Here is a 22122-nt window from a genome sequence, read left to right as displayed (position 1 = left end):
CATCTGGGAGCTGGCTTTCTTCTCTCACTATATGGGACCAAGGGACTGAGCTGAGGTTGTCTGCCTGAGCTCACAGAGATCCACTGACCTCTACCTTCCACATGCTGGCATTAAAGGCATGCACTACCACAGCCTGGCCACCATGTCCTTTCTTACAGCTTTAATAACAAATTGGAATGCCCAGTGTAAGAGGCTGAGACAGGAGATCTACAAATCTGAGGCCAGCCTGGGCTATACTCCTAGACTTTGCCTCATATAAAAAAAAGCAAAAATAAAAATTTAAAAGAAACTAGTACAATGTAGCTAAGTGCCCACAGGATGAGCAGGTGCTAATGATGGACCTGCCACACACCCCAGGTCTCCAGTCTGTCCCTAGAGTGAGGCTGCTTACTTACCTCGGAGTTGTCACTGAGAGAGAGGACAGTAAGAGCATAGCTTTGTACCTTTCGCTCACACTAGAAGCTACTATGGCATTGGGAACCATAAATGTAGAATTCCATAGAATTCCATGGAGAGGCCGCCTCACTATGACTTGACTCAACTGTATAGTAAAAGCAGATCTGTGCAACACAAGTCTGTTTAGAACCAGGTCTGAGAAGCCCCCCCAGGCTCTACCACACCATAAACTTAAGGCAGGTACAAGGTGGCACATCTGGTTATCGATGCTCAGTTGTTTCTGGATCTGGGTGCTGCTTGTTTAAGTGTGTGCAGCTTGTGAAACTAAGGCAAGCTGCACACTTTTATGTATTTATCTGTCATATCTCAGTAAGATCTTTAAAGCAAGGGGACTGTCTCAGGCTAAAGTTATAGAGTGGATTAACGTGTGAAAGGAGATGGCATGGTGGCATATAAAACTGCAGTGCCAGTACCTGGGAAGCAGAGGCAGAAGGCTTGGCACGGTACGTTCTGTCCCTTTGCTTAAGACCAGTGTGGGCTACACGGGAGACTTAATGTCAGCTGAGAAACTATTCTAGCTATGCTGCCTTTCTGACAGGAGCTCCTGCACCTTCCGGGGTGCACCCAAGTCTCTGTTATCTGGCACCTAATAGGACTTTATAGTTTCCTAACATTGAGCACAGCAATGACACTGCATCCTTTATTAAATAAGCCAAGGGATAGAATCAATGACCAGCCTAACCACCTAGCTGGCTCCACAGTCCACCATCACTGCCAAGAACTTCCCTGCTGTCTACATTAACTGAGTCTGACTAGAGATGATTCGCAGTGTTCTCTCATTTCTTAGCCAGATGTGCCATGCCAAGACAGGTGCCGAAAGCTGGCCTGGACTTACAGGTCACACTGGCCTCAAACTTGTGATCTTCCTACCTCTGCTTCCCAAGTGTTGGGTTGACAAGCATGAGGCACCACACCTGGCTTGGGTGACAAGCATGATGGATGGTTCACAAACAGCAGTGATAAGAATCTAACCCAATAATATGTCAGTCCGTCTATCTGTCCTCCATTTCTTTCTGCTTTGTTTTTTCTAGATAAGGTTTTCCTATTTAGCCCTGGCTGTCCTGGAGCTCACTTTGTAGACCAGTCTGGGCTCAAACTCAGAAATCCACCTGCCTCTGCCTCCCAAGTGCTAGGATTAGGTGTGTGCCACCACAGCCCAGGTCTTTGAAACAACTAATTTTTCCTTCCTGAAAGTCTTAGGTTATTTCCGGCCTGCAGTGGGAGGTGGATAGGATATGGAAGTGAGGGAAAGGTTTGCTAATAGTCGTGGTTAGGTTATATTTTTCCCCTGGGTCTCACTATGTAACCCTGGCTATCCTAGAACTCACTATGTGAGTTCTCTATGGTATTGAACTCATGGAGCTCTGCCTGCTCCAGGCTCCTGAGTGCTGACACTAAAGGCACACACCACTATACCTGGCCAAGTTCAAGTTTTTAATACACATTAGAGGATAAGACTCAGGAGCTGGCCATGGAAACCCAAGCATGTATGTAATCCCAGCACTCAAGAGGCTGAGATAGGAGGTTTAGAAATAGGCTAGTCTGGGAGCTAGAGAGATGGCTCAGTGGTTAAGAGCACTGACTGCTTTTCTGGAGGTCCTGAGTTCAAATCCCAGCAACCACATGGTGGCTCACAACCATCTGTAATGAGATCGGATGCCCTCTTCTGGTGTGTCTGAAGATAGTGACAGTGCACTCATATAAAGTATACATGTAAAGTAAATAAATAAATCCTTTAAAAAAAAAAAAAAAGAAATAGGCTAGTCGGAACTAGATAGCTCAACCCGATTTTTTTTTAAAGGCACAGTCAGGAAAAGAATGGGGCTCCACTTGGCAATAGTCAACGCCCTTTTTAAAAAGCCCCCTCCAGCCAGGCGTGGTGACTCACGCCTTTAATCCCAGCACTTGGGAGGCAGAGGCAGGCAGATTTCTGAGTTCGAGTCCAGCCTAGTCTACAAAGTGAGTTCCAGGACAGTCAGGGCCACACAGAGAAACCCTGTCTCGAAAAACAAAAAAACAAAGAAAAAAAGAAAAGAAAAGAAAAGAAAAGAAAAGAAAAGCCCCCTCCAAGCATAAACCTCCTAAATATCAGGTGATAGCTTCACACTTCTCAGATTCTGCGTCTACTCCCCTCTCCTTATAACAGTAACACCACTTCTCCAGTCAGCTTTCCTCTCTTTACCTTTCACGCCTTGGGATCCTAAGGATAAAGCCCTGGTTGGTAGTAACTAAGATTACATCTGGTTCTGCAGAGCAAACTCCTGATTCAAGACTAAACCTCACTAGGGAATTCCTTCCTTCCTTCCTTCCTTCCTTCCTTCCTTCCTTCCTTCCTATTTTGAAGGATTTGTGTGTGTGTGTGTGTGTGTGTTTTGGCTGCCATATATGTATCTGCACCGTGTGCAGAGAGTACCAATGAGAGCCAGAAGGTCATCAGATTCCTAGAATTGAAGGTTCACATGGCTGGGAGCTGTCATGCAGGTGCTGGAACTGAAACGTGATGCTCTGGAAGAGCAGTAAGTGCTCTTAACCGCTGAGCCATTTCATCAGCCCCACAATGAGATTTCTAATACCCTCAAAATTGACACGTCCTTAAAAAGAGCACCCTTGGTATACAAAACTGCAGGGCAGTAAGCTAGATCCACACACATAAAGTTAAAAATATATGAGATAGCTCAATCGGTCAAGTACACACTGCAAATGTTTGAGGCTCTCAGATCAGTCCAGCACCTATGCTCAATGGCATGTGTGGAGGTACATGCTTGGAACCCTCGCACAGGAGAGGCAGTTCCTGGGGCTGTCTAGCCAGGAGCCGAGCCTGAGCACAGTCCCAGGTTCAATGAGAGACTCTGTCTCAAAAAAACTCCCAGGTGAACAGTGCCTTAGGAATGACACTGGAGGTTAATCACTGGCTCCATAAGTACCTGCACACACCCCAACACACACACCAACACACACACACACCAACACACCACACACATACACCAACACACACACACACACACTGAAAGATGTATGGGACTGAGGATATGGCTCAGTAGTGTGATGCCCTGGCATGCACAAAGGTTTGATTTGAAGCCCAACATAAACCCGCCACGTTGGCACTTCCTGGTAATCTCAGCACTCAGAAGGTGGAGGCAGGAGGATCAGAAGTTCAAGGTCATCCTCAGCTACATCATAAGTTCAAGGCCAGCCTGCGTTCTATGTGATACATACACTCTGTGTGTGTGTGTTGGGTGTTTGCAGGTACTTATGCAGGGAACAAACAAGTACAAGAGTGATTGTGTACACAGTGCACAGCACGCACGACGGTTTCACTCTGATGGGACTGCTGGAGGTCAGAGGCCTCGAGTTCCAAACATAAAACTGTGTGTGTCCAAGTGTGCTCCACACACAGGCACACACATCTAAGCTGACACTCTTCCTGGCAGTCACTGTCCCTCTAACCAATGGAAGAGACAGCGGGACATCAGTCTCAGGCCATACTTCCTCAGACTGTGTTCTGAAGGGCTCCGACTTCCTACAGATGACTCCGACTGGAGATCTATCATCCTGACCTGATACAAAAGCTAGCAAGATGGAGTCTGGCACGGGGAGAGAAGCCTGGGATGCTAGCAGCTGGGGACAGCATGGCAGCAAAACAGTCAGGGCCACACAAATAATGTTCAGTATTTCTTGGAGGGTTCAACCTAGGCTGCAGCCCAAACTGTCTGTCATCACACATGGAGAAGTATTTCCCCATTTCAAGAGGACAGGAGCACAGAGGAATTTAAAGGGAGTGGGGCAATCAAATCGTATATAGAAAATGTAATAGACAAGCCCCGACTTCCAACCTTGCACTCCTACACTTCGTTCTTGAACTGTACAAGATAACGGAGCCCTAGAAATGACGACAAACAGGGTATGGCTCTGGCAAAAACTCACAAAGAGTATTTAGGAAAAGTGGTTCTTTTAAAGGGACAACACGGGCGGGGGGGAGGGGGGTTGTGGGGGGAGGGTTGTGGGGAGGGACACTGTGGGAGTTCTCCCTGCAGAGTCAGCTCAGCACTTCCTTCTCTTTTCTGCCACTTCAGTAAAGCTTCTCTTTCAGGTGCGTCCTCTGGTGTGTGATGAAGTTGGAGCTGTTGCTGAAGCCTTTGCCGCACTCCGGGCATCTGTAGGGCTTCTCTCCCGTGTGGATGCGCTGGTGGATGATGAGAACGGAGTTCCAGCTGAAGCCCTTCCCGCACTCCGGGCACCTGTAAGGCTTGTCTCCCAAGTGCGCTCGCTGGTGCATCACCAGAATGGAGCCCCGGCTGAAGCTCTTGCCACACATGAGGCACTTGTAGGGCTTCTCGCCGGTGTGCGTCCGCTGGTGCACCACGAGCTGCGAGCGCTGGCTGAAGCCCTTCCCACAGTCGCCGCATCTGTAGGGCTTCTCGCCGGTGTGCGTCCGCTGGTGCTTGATGAGGTTGGAGCTCCAGCTGAAGCTCTCGCCGCACGTGAGGCACTCGTAGGGCTTCTCGCCGGTGTGCGTGCCCTGGTGCGCGATCAGGCTGGAGCTCTGGCTGAAGCTCTTGCCGCACAGCCCGCACTTGTACGGCTTCTCCACCAGGTGGGTGCGCCGGTGAGTGGCCAGGTTGGAGCTGCGGCTGAAGTTCTTGCCGCACTCGCCGCACTGATAGGGCTTCTCCCCGGTGTGCGTTCTCCGGTGCGTAATGAGCGCGGAGCTCTGGCTGAACTTCTGGCCGCACTCGGTGCATTTGTATGGTTTCTCTCCCGTGTGGATTCTCTGGTGTCGGATCAGGTTGGAGTTGTAACTGAAGCTTTCGCCGCATTCCTTGCACGCGTAGGGTTTTTCTCCGGTGTGAATGCCCTGGTGAGTATTAAGGCTGGACCGGTTGCCAAAGCTCTTGCCACACTCGGGGCACGAGTACGGCTTTTCCCCTGTGTGCGTGCGCTGATGGGCGATGAGGTTGGGGCTCCTGCTGAAACTCTTGCCACACTCGGCACACTGGAAAGGCTTCTCGCCGGTGTGGATCCTCTGGTGCGTGATAAGGTTCGCACTCCGGCTAAAGCTCTTCCCGCAGTCCCTGCATTTGTAGGGCTTCTCTCCAGTGTGAGTCGTTTGGTGTCTACTAAAGTTCGAGCCGTCACTAAAGCTCTTCCCACATTCATCACATTTGTAGTATTTTTCTCCTGTGTGGGTCCGCTCATGGGTGATAAGGTGGGATTTCCGGCTAAAAGTTTTCCCACACTGGGGACATTCATACGGCTTCTCACCCAGGTAGGTGCCCTGAAGGCCTATTAGCTGGCCAACTTCCCTTCCTTCCGATGGCACGACCCTGGGGTCCTCACCCGGGGCATGTCCCTGGGCGCCTCCAGAGCCACAGTCTCTCTCAAAGTCACTGTCCCCATCAGACTGCTGACCACCTTCCCCTCCAGAGATGTTCAAGAACATCCCATGTGACTCCACACCCTCAAACATGTCTTCATTTGAGTTCTCCCCATTCTCGCTCTGTATCTCAAAATCTGAAAGGAAGAAAAACAAAGATAAAGCATGGATGGGGGGTGCTTGCCACCAAGCCTGATAGCCTGAGAGAACCAGCTCCAGCAAGTTGTCCTCTGCTCTCCACACATGTGCGCTCTCTCTCTCTCTCTCTCTCTCTCTCACACACACACACACACACACACACACACACACATCTTTAAATGAAAATGAAGAGGACTGGGAGATGGCTTAGTTGGTAATGTACTTCCTTGGCAGCACCAGGACCTGGCCTTGACTCCCAGAACCCACATAAAACCTAGCTGTGGAGGTGTGTGCTTGTAAGGTCAGTGCTGAGGAAGGAGAGACGGGCAGATCCCTAGGAGTTACTGGCCAGCCAGACTATCCCACATGGCAAGCTCCAAGCCACTGAGGTCCTGTCTCAAAAAAAAAAAAAAAAAAGATGGATATTGGGCTGGATGGTTCAGTGGTTAAGAACACTGGCTGCTCTTTCAATGGTCTGTGGTTCAATTCCCAGCAATCCCATGGTGACTAGCAACTGTATCTCCAGTGCTGGGAACATGATACCCTCTTACGCTTCTGTGGGTAAGACATGTGTGTGGGGCACAGATGTTATGGGGTTTTCTTTTAAATTTTCGATTCCCAGCACCCACACAGTGGCTCCTAACTTCCTGAAACTCAGATGATACCTATGCTGGCCTCTGTGGCAGTAGGCACACACTTGGTACAGATACTCATACAGACAAAACAGCCATACACATAAAATGAGTATGAAGCTTGATGAGGAACAACCACAAACCTGGACTACACTGTGCCCTGTGAGACTGTTTACTGAACCATGTGCTGCTGTAATGGCCTACAGACACTACGTACACCCAAAGAAATACATACCTTAGGAACTAATGACTGTCAGGAACATGGATGTTGCCAGGAAGCAGTCTACAATGCTGTTTATGCCACATGTTGCCTGCTATGAGCCTGCAGAGGGCGTTTTCTTCCTGACCTCAACACCAAGCAAACCCAACCTTGTGAGCCTCTTAGTCTCTGTTCCTGATATTCAGGGGTATATAAAAATGTGTCTATTTTTACTCTGCTGTGTGTATATCACACTTGTGTAGATGCCCTCAGTGGCCTGAAGAGGGCATCGGATCCACTGGAGTTGAACTTACAGGTGGTCATGGGTACTCAACTTGAGTCCTCTGGGAAGAACAGAAAGTGCTCTTAACCCCCTAGTCATTTCTGCAGCCCTTTCTACCTTGCTTGATTAGAATCACAGAGCCAAGAGTTCAGACCAAGAACATTGTGTGATGTGGAATCAAGAGGGCAAGCAAACTGGTGCAGCTCTTCCTTAGGCACCATTTGAGATCCCATTTCTCATTGGCCTAGGTCTGTCCAACTAGGCTAGGCTGGCTGGCCAGCAAGCCCCAGGGCTCCTTCCTCAGGGCTGGAATTGTATTTACATACACATGCCTGCCCTTTGTTGTTATTGTCGTTTTGTTTTTGTTTTTCTGAGCAATCCTGACAGCATGATTTTGTACACTGTGTAAAGTTTACGCTTGTTATCCAAATGCTGGTTTTTCTACCTCACTACTTCATTTCAATGGGGACAGGGCAGCATTGTAATGCTTGTGTTGGGAAACTCCGGCCTCCTGTTTGTATAAACAGTGCTCAGCATTAGTTCTCTGCCTTGTCAATAAACGCTGGCCAGCAGTGCTGGGTGGAGGGAGAGTCCTGATCCCAGCTAGGGGAGGGGAAGGAAAGAGGAAGTAGAAGACCAACCACAGGAGGGGTCCAAGAGGTACCAAGGGCTCTGCTGGAGCGAGAACGCCCAAATGCAAGGGTTGTGGGGACTTTGGCAGGAAGACATCCAGACTACCTTATAGGAATGGCTGCTCAATACTGTGCTTTTAAGCTGTGCATAGGCCGGGCAGTGGTGGCGCACGCCTTTAATCCCAGCACTTGGGAGGCAGAGGCAGGTGGATTTCTGAGTTCGAGGCCAGCCTGGTCTACAAAGTGAGTTCCAGGACAGTCAGGGCTACACAGAGAAACCCTGACTCAAAAAAACAAAAAAAAAAAAACAAAAACAAACAAAAAAAAAAAGGAAAGAGAGAAAGAGAAAGGAAAAAAAGAAAAAAAAGTCAGTAGATCATAGTCTCTTGGTGTCGTTGGGGAACTGGCTGGTTAAAGATAAACTGTGCTGACATTATTTTCCTACATATAAATATATGTGCATATAAGTATATGTGTGTATGTATACATAGATACATATATAGTCACATTAATAATTAACGGAGCAGGATTTCTCTGTGTAGCCCTGGCTGTCCTGGAACTCACTCTGTAGACCAGGCTGTCCCGGAACTCGATGGAGACCAGTCTGGACCTGAACTCAGAGATCTATGTGCCTCTGTCTCTGGAGTGTTGGGATTAAGGGAGTATGCCACAATATCTGGCCTCAATTTTAGTTTTTCTCAAAACTATCCAAAAACTGTCCACTCAGCAGTTGAACTGTTACACTTAAGAGCTAACAGTTATTAATTAATTTACTTATGTACAGATGGTTGTGAGCTTCATGCGGTGTGAGCCTTCATGTGGTTGTTGGGAATTGAATTTTAGGACCTCTGCTTGCTCCTGGTCAGTCCCGTTCACTCCGGTTGGCCCTGCTTGCTCAGTCCCTGTTTGCTCCAGCCCAAAGATTTATTTATTATTATAAATAGGTACACTGTAGCTGTCTTCAGACGCACCAGAAGAGGGTGTCAGATGCCATTATGGGTGGTTGTGAGCCATCATGTGGTTGAAGAGCAGTCAGTGCTCTTACCCACTGAGCCATCTCGCCAGCCACCCCCTTAACACATTCTTTAGGCTCAGGTGTACAGCATGGTCCTATGGCTCTCCTGAGGACCTGTGCATTTCCAGCCTAGCTGTGGGCCCTTTCTCTCCTACAACAAAAAGCATTTCAGGATGAGCGAAGGAAACTGATGTTAAAGATGAAGATAAACCAATGTGCTTTGGAATAGTCCCCCCTATCTCCTGCTTCCGTTCCTAAAGTTTCAGTTACCCTGAGTCAACTAAAGTGCAAAAAACAGTACATAAAAGTTCCAGAACTCAGCCGGGCGTGGTGGCACACGCCTTTAATCCCAGCACTCAGGAGGCAGAGGCAGGCAAATTTCTGAGTTCGAGGCCAGCCTGGTCTACAAAGTGAGCTCCAGGACAGCCAGGGCTATACAGAGAAACCCTGTCTCGAAAAAACAAAAAAACAAAAAAAAAAAACAAAATAACAAAAAAAATTCCAGAACTCACAGATTCTAATTTTTTTTTTCTACATAGCCCTGGCTATCCTGGAACTCATTATGTAGACCAGGGTGGCCTTGAACTCACAGAGGTCTGCCTGCCTCTGCCTCCCCAGTGTTGGAATAAAGGTATTTGCCAGGTTAAATAAGTTTGCAGTATAACATATTGTTATAATTTTTCTACTGTAGCCTTTACTGTCAATCTCTTATAGTTATTATAATGTATAATTTATAAATTAAACATTATCATGGTTGTGAATGTATGTGGGAAGTGCTACACGGAGGGTGTTTAGAGTGGAGTGTGTCTTAGATGTAATCACCTGTAGTCAGGGATGGTTACTATAGTTTACTTATAGACAGAAGCTTGAGTTGGCTCAGTCCTGCCAATTGTCTATGACACACAACTGTGTCTCAACACTGTGGTTCCAGCCACTGGGCTAAAACAGTGATCAGGATACTGGTCTGATGCCCACACCAGGTCCTCTCCATTCTCACAGGAGCCCGCCCACCACTCAAAGCCATCCAGGCAAGGTGGAAGGAACCTACATGGGCTGCAGCGACCAGGAGCGATTGATGCTCTGCCTCAGTCCCAGCTGCTGGAAAACAGCAATGAATTCAGTTATCAGTTTCATGACTACTGTCCATTTTACAGTGTAGGGTGAGTTCTGCTTAAGAGCTCTATGTGGTATATATTCAAAGATTTGACTGAATGAATGTGCTTTTGATTTCAAGCTAAGACCTGAAGTTTTTTATCTTGTTATAATTTTATAATTTTTAATTATGTATATTGTGTGGGAATGTGAGTGCAGGTACCCTAGAAGCCTGGAGGCTCAGGATTCTCTTGGAATCGGAGGCACAGACATTTGGGAGCCACCTGATAGTGGTGCTGAACCAAATTCAGGCCCTCTTAACAGCTGACCCACCTCTTTAAACATAAAAAGTGGAGTTTTAACACAGTCTACCTGTCCAACAGTGCTACCTCTCATGTTAACAAAATGAATATGAGGGCGGGAGAGATGGCTCAGCAGTTAGGAGGGCTGACTGCTCTTCTAGAGGTTCAGAGTTCAATTCCCAGCAACTACATGGTGGCTCGCAACCATCTGCAATGGGGATCCAATGCCCTCTTCAGTGACAGTATACAACATACATGAAATAAATAAATAAATAAATAATGAATATGATCTGGCCAGGTAGCATAGTGGGGTAGAATGCTTACCTAGTATGCACAAAGCTCTGGGTTTAATCTCTAGAACCCTATCAACCTGGCACGGTGGCTCATGCCTGAAAGACCAGCACTCAAGAGGGAGGCAAAAGATCAGGAACCCAAGGTTATCCTTGGCTATAGACATAGAATTTCAAGACCTCAGCTACACACAACCCTCTCCTTAAAGAAGGAAGAAGAACACTAAGATGACTCAGCAGGTAGAGGCCTTCTACCAAACCTGATGACCAAATTTTGTTTCCCAGAACCCACCCACATAGTAGAAAGAGAAACAGCTCCCGAAAGCTTTCCACATGCGCACTATGGAATATGTGAAGTGTGGTGAGTGAGGGTGAAGCTGTGATTCTTTGGCTCATCTGTGGGACAAGAACAGGTATGAATGTAACACCCCTGTTCCTCTCTAACCCAGCATAGGCTTCTCATTCTTCAAGGTGCAGAAGAGCCACCCAGAGATCTAATTAAATGTGTATTTTGCTTCAGTGGGCCTGGGGTAAGATTAATAGTGTGTATTTCTCCTCAGCTTCCTGCTGATATTGTGTTCCAAGGACCATCCTTTGAGTAAAAAAGCTACATTGCCACACAACTGCATTACAGAACTACCTATGGAGCCTCCAAAAACCTTTGCATGGGGACTACGGTGTCATTCAATAGAGCATATGCTTAGCGTATGGAAATCAGTGGGTCCAGTCTCTAGCAAGCACCCCTGGCATGGACTCTAGGTCCCCAGGTAATTTCAACACCTGCCAACTTTAAAAACCAGAGACCTGGTGTAGTGGTTAGGAGACTAGAGCTTAAGCTAAGATCACCTATAAGGCTTGTAAGACCCTAAAGAGCTGATCCCACCCTTAAAGTTTCTCACTCATTGGCTCTGGAGTGGGATTCACATTTTTAACAATTCTGATGCTGCTGGTCCAGGGGGACAAACCCTGTAGTAATGGTTGAAGACTTTGCCTGGAACTCACTATGTAGCCCACTCTGACCTTGAATTCATGATCCTCCTGCCTCAACCTCAGCAGCACAGAGATTATAGGTGTGTGCTACCAGGTGTGACTATTATCAGGAATTTATCAATTTTGAGACTAATAATTCCCCTTTCCTTCCCTTTGATATCTACCATGCATTGGGATGATGGAATTCCATGTGGTCAATGTATCTATCAAGGAGGGTTAGCTCAAGCCAGGCCTGATGATATATGCCTTTAAGCCCAGTACTCAGGAGGCAGAGGCAGGTGAATCTCTTGAGTTCCAGGCCAGCTTGGTCTACAAAGCAAGTTCTAAGACAGCCGGGGCTGTTACACAAAGAAACCTTTTCTCAAGAAAACAAACAAAAAAAGAGAGAGAGAGGGTTCACGTCCACCCTGATGAAGCTACTTCACTGGCCTGGGGTTGCCTGGAGCCTGGGTTCACTTCCCTAAAGGTCAGTACAGAGGCAACCTGTTCCCATTTTATACCAAGAATTATTGGAACTTAAATATTAGGGCCATGAGAAATGACATCTAACTTCAGGTATGAAGCACACTGGATAGTTTAACTGCCAACTATTGGAATGGAAAATATTTGGACAATTTGGGAGAGGGCCAGGTGTTAGGATTTGCTCAAGTGTGCCAGGCAAATGCACAGCCATTGAGTTTCCTCCCACTAGGGACCGTAACTTCTTATGGAGTTCAGGCTGGTCTCTAACTTACAACTGTCCTGCTCCACTTCCTGAATGCTAAGATTTCAGACGTGTGCCACTACACCCCATCACTAGAATTGGAGTTATAAGCAGTTGTGAGCTACCTTGATGTGGGTGCTGGGAACCAAGTCTAGGTCTTCAATAAAAGCAATTAAGTACTTTTAACCACTCTCTCCATCCAAAAGACAAATAATTTTTAAAAATTTATTTGCATTTCATGTGCATTGGTGTTTTGTATGTGTGTGTGAGTACATGTGAGGTGCATGTATGTCCATGTGAGAGTGTCAGATCCCCTGGAAGTGGAATTACAGCTGTGAACTGCCATGTAGGTGCTGGAAACTAAACCTAGGTCCTCTGGGAGAACAGCCAGGGCTCATAACTGTAAATACAGGACTTTTCTAGAAAACCTGAATCTCATTCCCCAAAGCATTTATGGGGGGAAAAACCAGACAGACAACAAACAAACCCACAAGCATTCTGTTTTTTACCTCAGTAATAATCTGTAACCATTACAGAAGTTAGCTATTGCTTTGTATAAGTGGTCTTTTAACAGGTCTGTCATGGACTGAAAACAGCCATCAAACAAGGACACTGGTGAATCTCATACAAACCCTAAGTCACTGAGAGGCTGTCTCCCAGGAGCAGTGATGTCATCCTGAGATGTTATTTTATGGGCATTTGCCCGCACGTGCACCACATGCATGCCTGTTTCCCAGAAGGTTAAAAGAGGGCATCAGACCCCCTGGAACTGGAGCCACAGATGGTTTTAAGTTGTTGTCTGGGTGCTAGAAACCATACCTGGGCCCTCTGCATGGGCAGTACGTATTCTTAGCTGCTGAGCCAACTCCTCCATCTTTTATTCTGAGCTTTGACTATTCAGTCTCCCAGTCTCATTCTCCATCGCTCAGACCCAGCTCATCATCAGCTTGAGCGGTTTCCCTGTCCTCTGCACCAAAGGGAATTCTCTGTAACCCAGATTTTCAACTCCAACCTTGTCTTCAGAGACCACTGCAACAATTCAGTCAGGAAATCCCAAGTAGAGGTCTCTCGACCTGTAGATGCAAAAGTGTCCTTCATTTATCCCAACAATACTCACTGAGTGCTCACTGTTAGCAGGAACTGAGAAAGGATTAGGAGGAGTGGATTAGGTCCCTGGCCTTTGGGACTTTTGTTAAGTTCCTAAAAGATATAAGAGTATATAAATAGAAAAACAAGATTGAGTCAAAAGACTAAGGCAGGAAGATGATGAGTTCGAGGCCAGCCTGATCTACAGAGTGAGTTCCAGGACAGCCAGGGCTATACAAAGTAACCCTGTTTAGGGAAAACAAAAACAAAAACAAAAAAAAAACAACCCCAAACCAACCAACCAAACAAACAAAAACCCAAAACAAAACAAAAAGACCAGCCTCGTCTAGACACAACAATGAGGCCTCATCTCAAAACAAAAAGCCAGAAAATAACAAAAACAGAGAGAGAGAGAGAGAGAGCGAGGGAGAGAGAGAGAGCGAGCAAGTGTCCTGTGGGAGAAGGAGGGAGAAGCCTGTGGAGGCTGCAGGTGGACTGCTCTGGGCGATGTGAAGGAGTCTGATGACTGGCAAAGAGACTACAAGATTAGTTCAGAGACTACTGCAAAAATTCAGTCAGGAAATCCCAAAGCCTGATTCAGGGCTTGAAATGGAGCTAAAACAACTGCGGGACTCATGGACAAATAGAGCTCAACTTTACACGTAACTATACGGGAGGGATGGTTTTACTTGGAGTCACAGAACACTAAGTGCATACACCCAGAGGTGCCTCTCAGTCAAATATTACCCAATGACTCACCAGGCCTTGAAATGCCCTTTCCTGTGTAAACAAACCCTAAGGCCTTTATCTTAACAATCAGAATAGAGGCCGGCTGCTCTCAGGTAATCGATGTTTAAGAAGGAATGAAGGAAAATATAGATTCCTGTGAGCAGCTATGAGGAAGAAGGGCACAACGTGTTATCAAACAGAGGCCAGCAGAGATAATCTTAGAGGCAGAAGTCACAGGGTAGCCTCCTGATTCCTCTAGGGAGAACCCACCACCAACTCAGATGACCAATGAGAAAGGAAGGCACTGCAAGGCTGTGGTGAGGGCTGTGGTCACCTCAGACCCCTGCTGAGCCACAGCACTGACCTGGCACTGCCCTAAGGTAACAATCACCAAACACACCTCAGCCCAAGCCTCTGGGGTGACTTGGAAACCCTGAAGGTCATCATAAACTCGCCTCAGCCATCAGCAGGCAAGGGAGATCTGAAACGGGATGACAGAGTTTCTTTCCCCTCTTCTTCTTTGTACAAAGTATAAAATCAAGTCAAATATGGTAGCATATCACATAGTCCCAGACTTCAGGGGGCTGAAACAGGAGGATTACCAGAAGACCCAGGCCAATTTAGGATACAATGTGTCTCAAAACAAACTGACTAAAGATGTAGTTAGGTTGGTACCCTGCTTGTCAAAGAGGCAAGCAGCCCTGGGTTTGGTGCCTCTGCACCACAAGAACTAGGAACGCCAGCACACATCTACAATCCTATCCGGTGAAGTGGGCCCATCAAAAGTTCAAGGTGGGGCTGTAAATGGCTTAGCAGCTCGGCACACTGGCTGCTCTCCCAGAGGACCAAGGTTCGATTCCCAGCACCTCCTTGTCAGCTCAGAGTGTGGTCCATAAATACAGTTCTGGGAGATCTGATGCCTCCTTCTGAGGGCACCAGGCACATGCACAGTGCACATACATGCATGCAGGCAAAATACCCACACACATAAAACTAAGTAAAAGAAATATTTTTAAGTTCAAGTTTATCCTTGACTATACCAGCTTTAGGCCAGCTGGGAAGAGACACGCTCCCAATTCAAAGGTAGGTTAATTAAGTTCCTGGGCTGTAGGTGAGGCTCAGTGACACAGCCCTTCCTCACATGACCCACTTCCTAGGCTTGATCTCAAGCACACCCCTAAGGAAGTTATCTGTCAAAGTCAAAGAAAGTAAAATACTTCACTTCAAATAAAACGTCCTGCCTATAAACTCAGGCTGAAGCAAACAGACCCGAGTTTGAATCCTGGCTCTACCGAATGACAGCTGTGTGAAGCTGTTGCGCTTCCTCTGCCCAGTGACGGTCCCACTCATCTCACAAGATTCTTGGTGTGGGTGCCATATAAGGTGCCCAGCGAGGGGCTAGTTTCAGTCAGTCCCCTAAGCCCAGACCTTTCTTCTGAGGACAGACTTCTCCATATCTCTCAGTCCTTGGCTGCAGTCACACCTTCTGCCCTGAACTACCCCCTCCTCATGATCTCCCTCTCTAATCGACTAAGTCCTCCAGAGTGGACAGTACAGAGGCTCTGCCCCAATCCCTGCTGGGATCTCCTCCTTCCAGCACCTTGCTAGAAATCATTAGGACCCCTCCTGCAATGGCATGCTTAAGGACAAGAGTCTTGGCTTTGCCTCATACTGGCTGCGTGATCTTAGAGTGGGTCACTCTTCCTCTAAGGACAATAGTCCACTCATCTTCCGGCAGACTGAGGGCTTGGTGAAAGCACTCCCACGACGCTGTTCTTTCTCTCACGTCCCATCGTCCCACGGCCAGACTCTTGTCCCTGCACACACCATGGCCAGGCTGCTTCCTGACTGCTCCCCAACCTCTAGCCTCTCTCCCCTAATCAAACCTACATCCTGTTGCCAAGCTCAGCTTCCTCTCCTGCCCCACAGGCCCTAGATCAAGAGCCTGCTGAGGCCAATGGCGTTTCATTCAAACCTCCATCCTCCCTCCCCCCAAACTCCCACCACTTCCTGAAAACACAAGCCTGCCTCACCGGCTCTGAATCTGAAGAAACCTCCTTCCTCTGCTGCTCCCCCACTTCAGAGCCTTGGCTACCTACAGCTCCTCTCAGCAGTCACAGCTGTCTCCTCGCCCTGTGACTTTCCAATTTCTACTTCAGTCTGCAAGCTCCTACTCATGGTCCATGTCTTCTACGAAGCCTTCTCTGGTCTGGCCTGTCCTCTCTACATGCCCTTCTGTATTCCTGAAGTACTTCATCAACACAAAGCAGCCACATCTTAGGGTCCTGAAGTTATCCTAGGGAAAGGAAGAACTGAAGTAGATACTAGCCTGGGTTCTAAGTGCTAGGATAATAGGTGTGCCCTTCCTAGCCTGGCCAATTACTCTTTAAAGGATATAAGATGACATCATATCACAGAAAGCCCAGACAATTTACTTATTGTTTATCATGGTTTCATACAATGACCACTTTGAAAAAAGTGGCATGCTTTTATTCCAATTGCTGGAACTATTTGAATGATTACAACCAACTGAAGGAACCAAAGGGTGGGTTATGGAGGTCTTTTTTGTTCTCATACCTGCAAAACAACAGAAATTTTCTGTTTCCCTTAAGGGAAGAATGTCTTATTCTTGAGGCAGAGGCAGGCAGGCAGATCTCTGTGGGTTTGACGTCAGCCTGGTCTACACAGTGAGTTTAGGCCAGCCAGAGCTACATAATGAGACATGATCAAGAAGACAGAAGACAGAAGACAGAAGAAGAAGAAGAAGAAGAAGAAGGAGAAGAGGAGGGGGAGGAAGAAGAGAAGGAGGAAGAGGAGGAAGAAGAGGAGGGGGAGGAGGAAGAAACACTTTTTCTCTATAGCAAGGAAAATTAAAAATCACAAACACAAAAATAGCTTCCGATAACCTCCTGTGCGTGCTAGGCAGGCATTTTATTTACCATTGACCTTTATCTCTCATCTCAGGAAACTTTCCAATCCCTGGAATAAACAAGTGAAAGCTGTGTTTCGTATGCAAACGGAGCTCCAAGAATAGCCCTCCGAGTCCTCAGACTGAAATTCTGGAGCTACCACTGCACATTGGTGAGGGATCTAAAAGAGCTAGGATCTTGCTGAGTGCTGCAGGGAGCATAAGAGACAAGCGCCATCTCCTAGTCTGTTCAAAGACCATTCTCTGTACACACACACACACACACACACACACACACACACACACACACCACAACCACCAACACCACCAACAGCAACAAAACCCTGACACTACTCCAACCTCCGAAGGCTCCCACCCTCTCCCTCTGTGGTTCTGTCTTACCACTGTGCCGAAAAGTCTGGGTCAGGTCTTCCACCAGGGCCACTGCCTCCTCACTGCTCTCAGGCCGATGTTCTTGCAGCCAGGCCTGAATTTCTCTTGGCAGCACAGTTAGCATCTGCTCCTTAGTGTGCACCTCTGGCCTCAGCCAGCGCCGACAGAGCTCCCGAAATCGGACAAGAGCACCCTGGGGTCCCTCGGCTGCGTCCTCCTCCTGGGGGCTGCCTTTTCCAGCACTCTGGGGAAAGGGCTCAGACTCAGGGCCATCCTCCTGCAGCACTGCTTCCTGCACCCACGCGTCATCCTCCAGGATCATAGTGGTGACCTCTGCCTGTTCATCTTCTTCTTGAGGTACCTGAACCAAAGGGCTGAGGGGAGTGCTCACTGCTGGCACTTCGGCTGCCATTGTCCAACTTCCTGGATGGTCACGAAGGCTTCAAGCCTAACACCTGTCTCCAGTCAGGCTCTCTGAGAAGGCCGTCTTTCCTCCAATCTCAACAAGAAACACTGCTGAGAAACAAGGCAGAGAACCAGAATCACTAAGGAAACTGCTACAGCCATCTCATAGCAGCCTCCGCATATTTAAAACCAACAGAGGCTTGTTGCCTTACTTCTAAAAGCAGTGACTCTCTATGGCAAAAGGAATATGACAGCCCATCGTGGTGGCGCACACCTTTAATCCCAGCACTCGGGAGGCAGAGGCAGGCGGATTTCTGAGTTCAAGGCCAGCCTGGTCTACAAAGTGAGTTCCAGGACAGCCAGGGCTATACAGAGAAACCCTGTCTTGAAACACCCACCCCCCCCCCAAAAAAGAAGAAATATCACACACACACAACATTGGTCTGATATCACTATTCAAATGCTAAATACTGGCCCCCAAGATCTGGTTGCACGCAACTAGAAGGTCTCATATACACCAAATGATGCTCTGTAAACCTTGCCCCACCCCCCAACTTATCCCAGCCAATAGAGATGACTGGGCAGAAGGCAGGGGGTGGAGCAAAGGTTCCCAGGCTTGGGATCTGAGGTAGAGACCATGAAGAGAGAAAAAGAAAGAAGGAAGTGGCCATGGGGGAGGTAGTTCATGAGCCCATGGCTATAGGGGCTGGCCTGATGGAGTAGAAGCGGCCCAGGCAGAGCATGGCAAGTGATACCTTGGGAGGTAGACAAAATAGCCCAACTTTAATGCTTTTAAGCTTATTATGAATCTACAGGTTTCTGTGTCTTTTATCTGGGAACAATATGGTCTGAAGTGGGGTAGAAACACCTAGTAGATATTTAAAGACAACAAGGGGATATAGCAACCCAATAATAATAATAATAATAATAATAATAATAATAATAATAATAACTACCACACACATACACAGCATTGCTCTTTTCAGAAGACCAAAGGAAGAGTAGTGGGATGCAGTGATCTGGGCTGAGAGAAACAGAACTGACATATCCTACCCTAAGTCAGTTCAGACTCCCTTCAGAGACTGTGACCTAACAAAGAGGTTAGTCATTCAACCTCAGTGACCACTTAATGAATAGATAACACTCATCCTTATCATATGGAACATCATAGTGATTACTAATGGATCGCATGTCAAGGTGCCCCCAGCTTCACTACAAGTCATTAGTGCTATATTTCAAAGGAGGTTGCCCTCAGATAATCTCCCAGATCCCAGAATCCAGGACTCCTCAAGGCCCCTATATAAAATGGTGTACCAAATACCTTCAATCATCTCTAGACAACATATACTTAAGTGTAAATAATATGTAAACAGTTGGTATGCTGTACTGTTTGGGAATAATAACGAGAACGCTCCTACATGTTCAGTACAGACATTTCTGTTTATTTTTTTGCTTCTGAAGCAAGATCTCATTATGTAGCCCACGCTGGCCTCGAACTCCTGACCTGCCTGTCCTGCTTCCTGAGTGCTGAGATTACTGCCTGCCCAATTCCTTTTTAAATGAACACACATGGGGATCATTGCGGGGGGTGGGGGTGTGGGGGACACACACCTAGATCTGAGTAGTAGCTCTACAAAATATTCAAAGCAGTGGAATTAAAAACTATTTAAGTATTATGAAAGCAATGAATATTTATTTTTAAAAAATCATTACACCATAGAATCAGATAACATGCCCTCCCCCATGAAAATAGCAAAAGTTAAAACAGAACAGCAACAACAGAAAGAAAACTGAAGCTCCCAATGTCAATTTGTCCAAAATGACTACGTGAAACACAAATACATCGTAATTCTTCCTGGACATCCCGGGAACACTGAACCTAGACAGCTTATTAGCTAAGCCTGGCTCCGACACGCCCCCTCAGAACCTCAGTTTCCCCACCTGGTCAAGGAGGCGGCTCGGTGGGATGTCGTCGAGCATCCCTTCCCAGTGTAAAGCCTGCGTTCCTAGGCTGCGCGTACCCAGCGCTCTGGTGTGAGCGGAGCCTCGAGGGCTCCGAAGAACCAGGACGCAGAGCTGCGCGTCCAGCCCGTCGGGCGCGGACACCGACGCCCCTCCCCCAAACTGCCCTGAGCTGGCTCCAGGCCCGTTACTCGCTGTCTCTCTGGCTGTTCCCCGCGGGGCGCGCGGCTCCTGACCTGCCTCTCCCGCTCGCCTCTCCAGGGACCAGGTCCTGTTCCCGCTATCTCTCTGAGCGCAAAAGCACCCCACGGTCTGGCCCGGCCCGGCCCGGCCCCTCTGGATTCACCTCAGCTCAAGCCCAAGGGGCACAGAGAACAATGGACGGGAGAGGCCCGCCCATGGCCACTCTCATTGGCTGTCCACAACAGTTCCTGAAATTCTGCTCCACTATTGGTGAAAACTGCGTCCAGATGGGCGTTGGGAGGGAAGTTCCACCCGATGCATTGCGGGAAATGTAGTTTACCCAGAGACGGGGGGGGGGGTGGTTTGTACCTGAGCGAACAGAGGGTTTGATAGCCGTAAGTAATGCCTCCGGATCAGAGGCAGAGGACGACCCAGGACTAGCTGTCTGTCTTCTAGTACTGCCCAAAGCTTTCACCTGAGACAGATAGTGCCAATTCTCTAAAGCTCGCGTGTATTTATCTATAAAAAATGAAAGCTGGGTGAATGTATCAGTCTTTTTCAGCTGAGAATTGAGTGGCAAATGAGCCCTCGAGAGCCAAAAGCTGACTCTAAGCAGAGAAGAAATCTGCGCAATCAAAGTTCCTCTTGGCCCAAGTTCGCACCTCTCCTGGAAATTTGCAGCTACGCACAGGCATTTGCACTCCGGGGTTGCACTCCCCTTTGTTTTCACACGTGGTATTCTTGCGTCTTCACGAAAGCCCCGCCCCGCTCTTTCTGCTTTGTAAGTCCTAGTCTATAGTCGGCTCCTTGGAACCTGCCCTACAGTTAGGCAAGAGGTTAGCTCTGGGAGGGAATGACCACCCAGGCACCCTAAAACAGGACACAAAGGACAATAGTGGTCCTTCCAGATGGGTCATCTCAAGGTCCCCAAAACAGGATGTAAAGAACAGCAATAGATGGTAGTGGTCTACTAGTTGGCTCAGCTTCAACTGGCTTCAGGGTATCTCTAGATAAGAGTATGCATGGAGTGCCTGCTACCCCTTCACCAAGTGAACTTTTCAGCTTTGAGGGCACTTAAGCCCCAAGACTGGGTGAAATGAGCTTCCAAGAAAAGTGTGCCACTTTGTTTTAGTGCCCGCCTTAATGGAGGGACAGGGAGAGGATAACAGATAAAGGATAAATCTAAACCCACTTCTGTCCCCGACACAGCCATTCCTACTCTGTACGGATTGCTCTCTTCCCAAAGAGCATACAAACTTTTACTCCCTTACTCGCTCTAGTTAAAACCCTTGACTTGGGGGCTGGAGAGATGGTTCAGTGGTTAAGTGTGGGAAGCCGTTGCAGAGTGGCAGTTGCAGAGTGGCAGTTGCAGAGTGGCAGTTGGCTACTGCTGGCCACTACACATACATAGGCAGTGAAGGTTCTTTTGCCAAGACAAGTTAACCAATCAGATGTGAGACACACCTCTCCTAGGCCTATGTAAGCAGCACCAGTTCTGGGCTCAGGGTCTTTTCGCCTCTACAATCAAGCTCTCCCAATAAACGTGTGCAGAAGGATCCTGTTGCAGCGTCGTTCTTCCTGGCCAGTTGAGCGCGCGTAAGAGTTAAGAGCACTTGCTGCTCTTGCAGAAGACCCCAACACCTACATTACAGCTCACAACAGTTTGTGGGCCTGGTTCCATGGGATCCATACTAAATAAAAACAAGAGAGTAACTACCTGGACACTCAGGTAGGAAATCTAAGGGAGAAGTGATAAACAATATCCTCCGTGGTCTACGATAAAATGCACCTTTACCCACTGAGCCATCTCGCTGACCCAGGAACTGTTGTTTTCTCATTTTGTCGTTTGCTTTCTCGTAGTCTATCAAATGAAAGAATTTGAATGTTGGAGAGATAGTTTACTGGTAAATAGCACTTCCTGCTCATTCAAAGGATCCGAGTTCAGATCCCAGCACCCGTATGGGTGCCTTACAACTCCCTGTAACTCTGGCTCGCACGCGCGCGCACGCGCGCACACACACACACAAACATACACACAGCAAAATAAATTCATTTCTTCTGACTTAAAATGATATTTGGCTTTAAATTTTTTATTTTATTTTATTTTATTTTATTTTATTTTATTTTATGTGCACTGGTTTGAGGGTGTAGGATCTCCTGACTGGAGTTATAAAAGTTGTGAACTACCATGTGGGTGCGGGAGGTTGTACCAGGGTCCTCTGAAAGAGCAGCCAATGCTCTTAACCACCAAGCCATCTCTTCAGCCCCACATCTGGGTTTTGGTTTTTTTTTTAAGGTTCATTTTATTTTTTAATTTTTTAAGAAAAGACTTATATATTTTATTTATAAG

At 47.5% G+C, this 22122-nt stretch overlaps 1 protein-coding gene across 10 annotated transcripts; it reads right to left on the bottom strand.

The window, feature by feature from the left end:
- Positions 1-2227: 2227 nt before the first annotated feature.
- Zscan2 (zinc finger and SCAN domain containing 2) lies at positions 2228-20166 on the bottom strand. Of its 10 annotated transcripts, none has more exons than XM_006540811.3 (3): positions 20142-20166; positions 17232-17735; positions 2228-5967 (listed from the first exon to the last, which is right to left on the bottom strand). In XM_006540811.3, the coding sequence occupies exons 2-3, from the start codon at positions 17632-17634 to the stop codon at positions 4526-4528; spliced, it is 1845 nt and encodes a 614-aa protein (XP_006540874.1). In that variant the 5' UTR covers positions 17635-17735; positions 20142-20166; the 3' UTR covers positions 2228-4525. The 10 variants fall into 10 exon arrangements, with proteins under 10 accessions (XP_006540874.1, XP_006540871.1, XP_006540875.1 ...); XM_006540808.4 differs by lacking the exon at positions 20142-20166 and adding an exon at positions 19826-19993; XM_006540812.4 differs by lacking the exon at positions 20142-20166 and adding an exon at positions 19936-19967.
- Positions 20167-22122: the final 1956 nt, after the last annotated feature.

Source organism: Mus musculus, chromosome 7 (assembly GCF_000001635.26).
Source record: "Mus musculus strain C57BL/6J chromosome 7, GRCm38.p6 C57BL/6J".
Taxonomy (NCBI): Eukaryota; Metazoa; Chordata; class Mammalia; order Rodentia; family Muridae; genus Mus; species Mus musculus.
This window is presented reverse-complemented; position numbering and strand designations above follow the sequence as displayed.

What these genes read in the sequence shown, in the direction of transcription:
- Zscan2 (XM_006540811.3), bottom strand. Translation starts at nt 17,634, where the DNA reads ATGGCAGCCGAAGTGCCAGCAGTGAGCACTCCCCTCAGCCCTTTGGTT. An exon ending in CCAGACTTTTCGGCACAGTG is followed by an intron (nt 5,968 to 17,231) that starts GTAAGACAGAAC and finishes TCTTCCTTTCAG; the next exon opens with ATTTTGAGATACAGAGCGAG.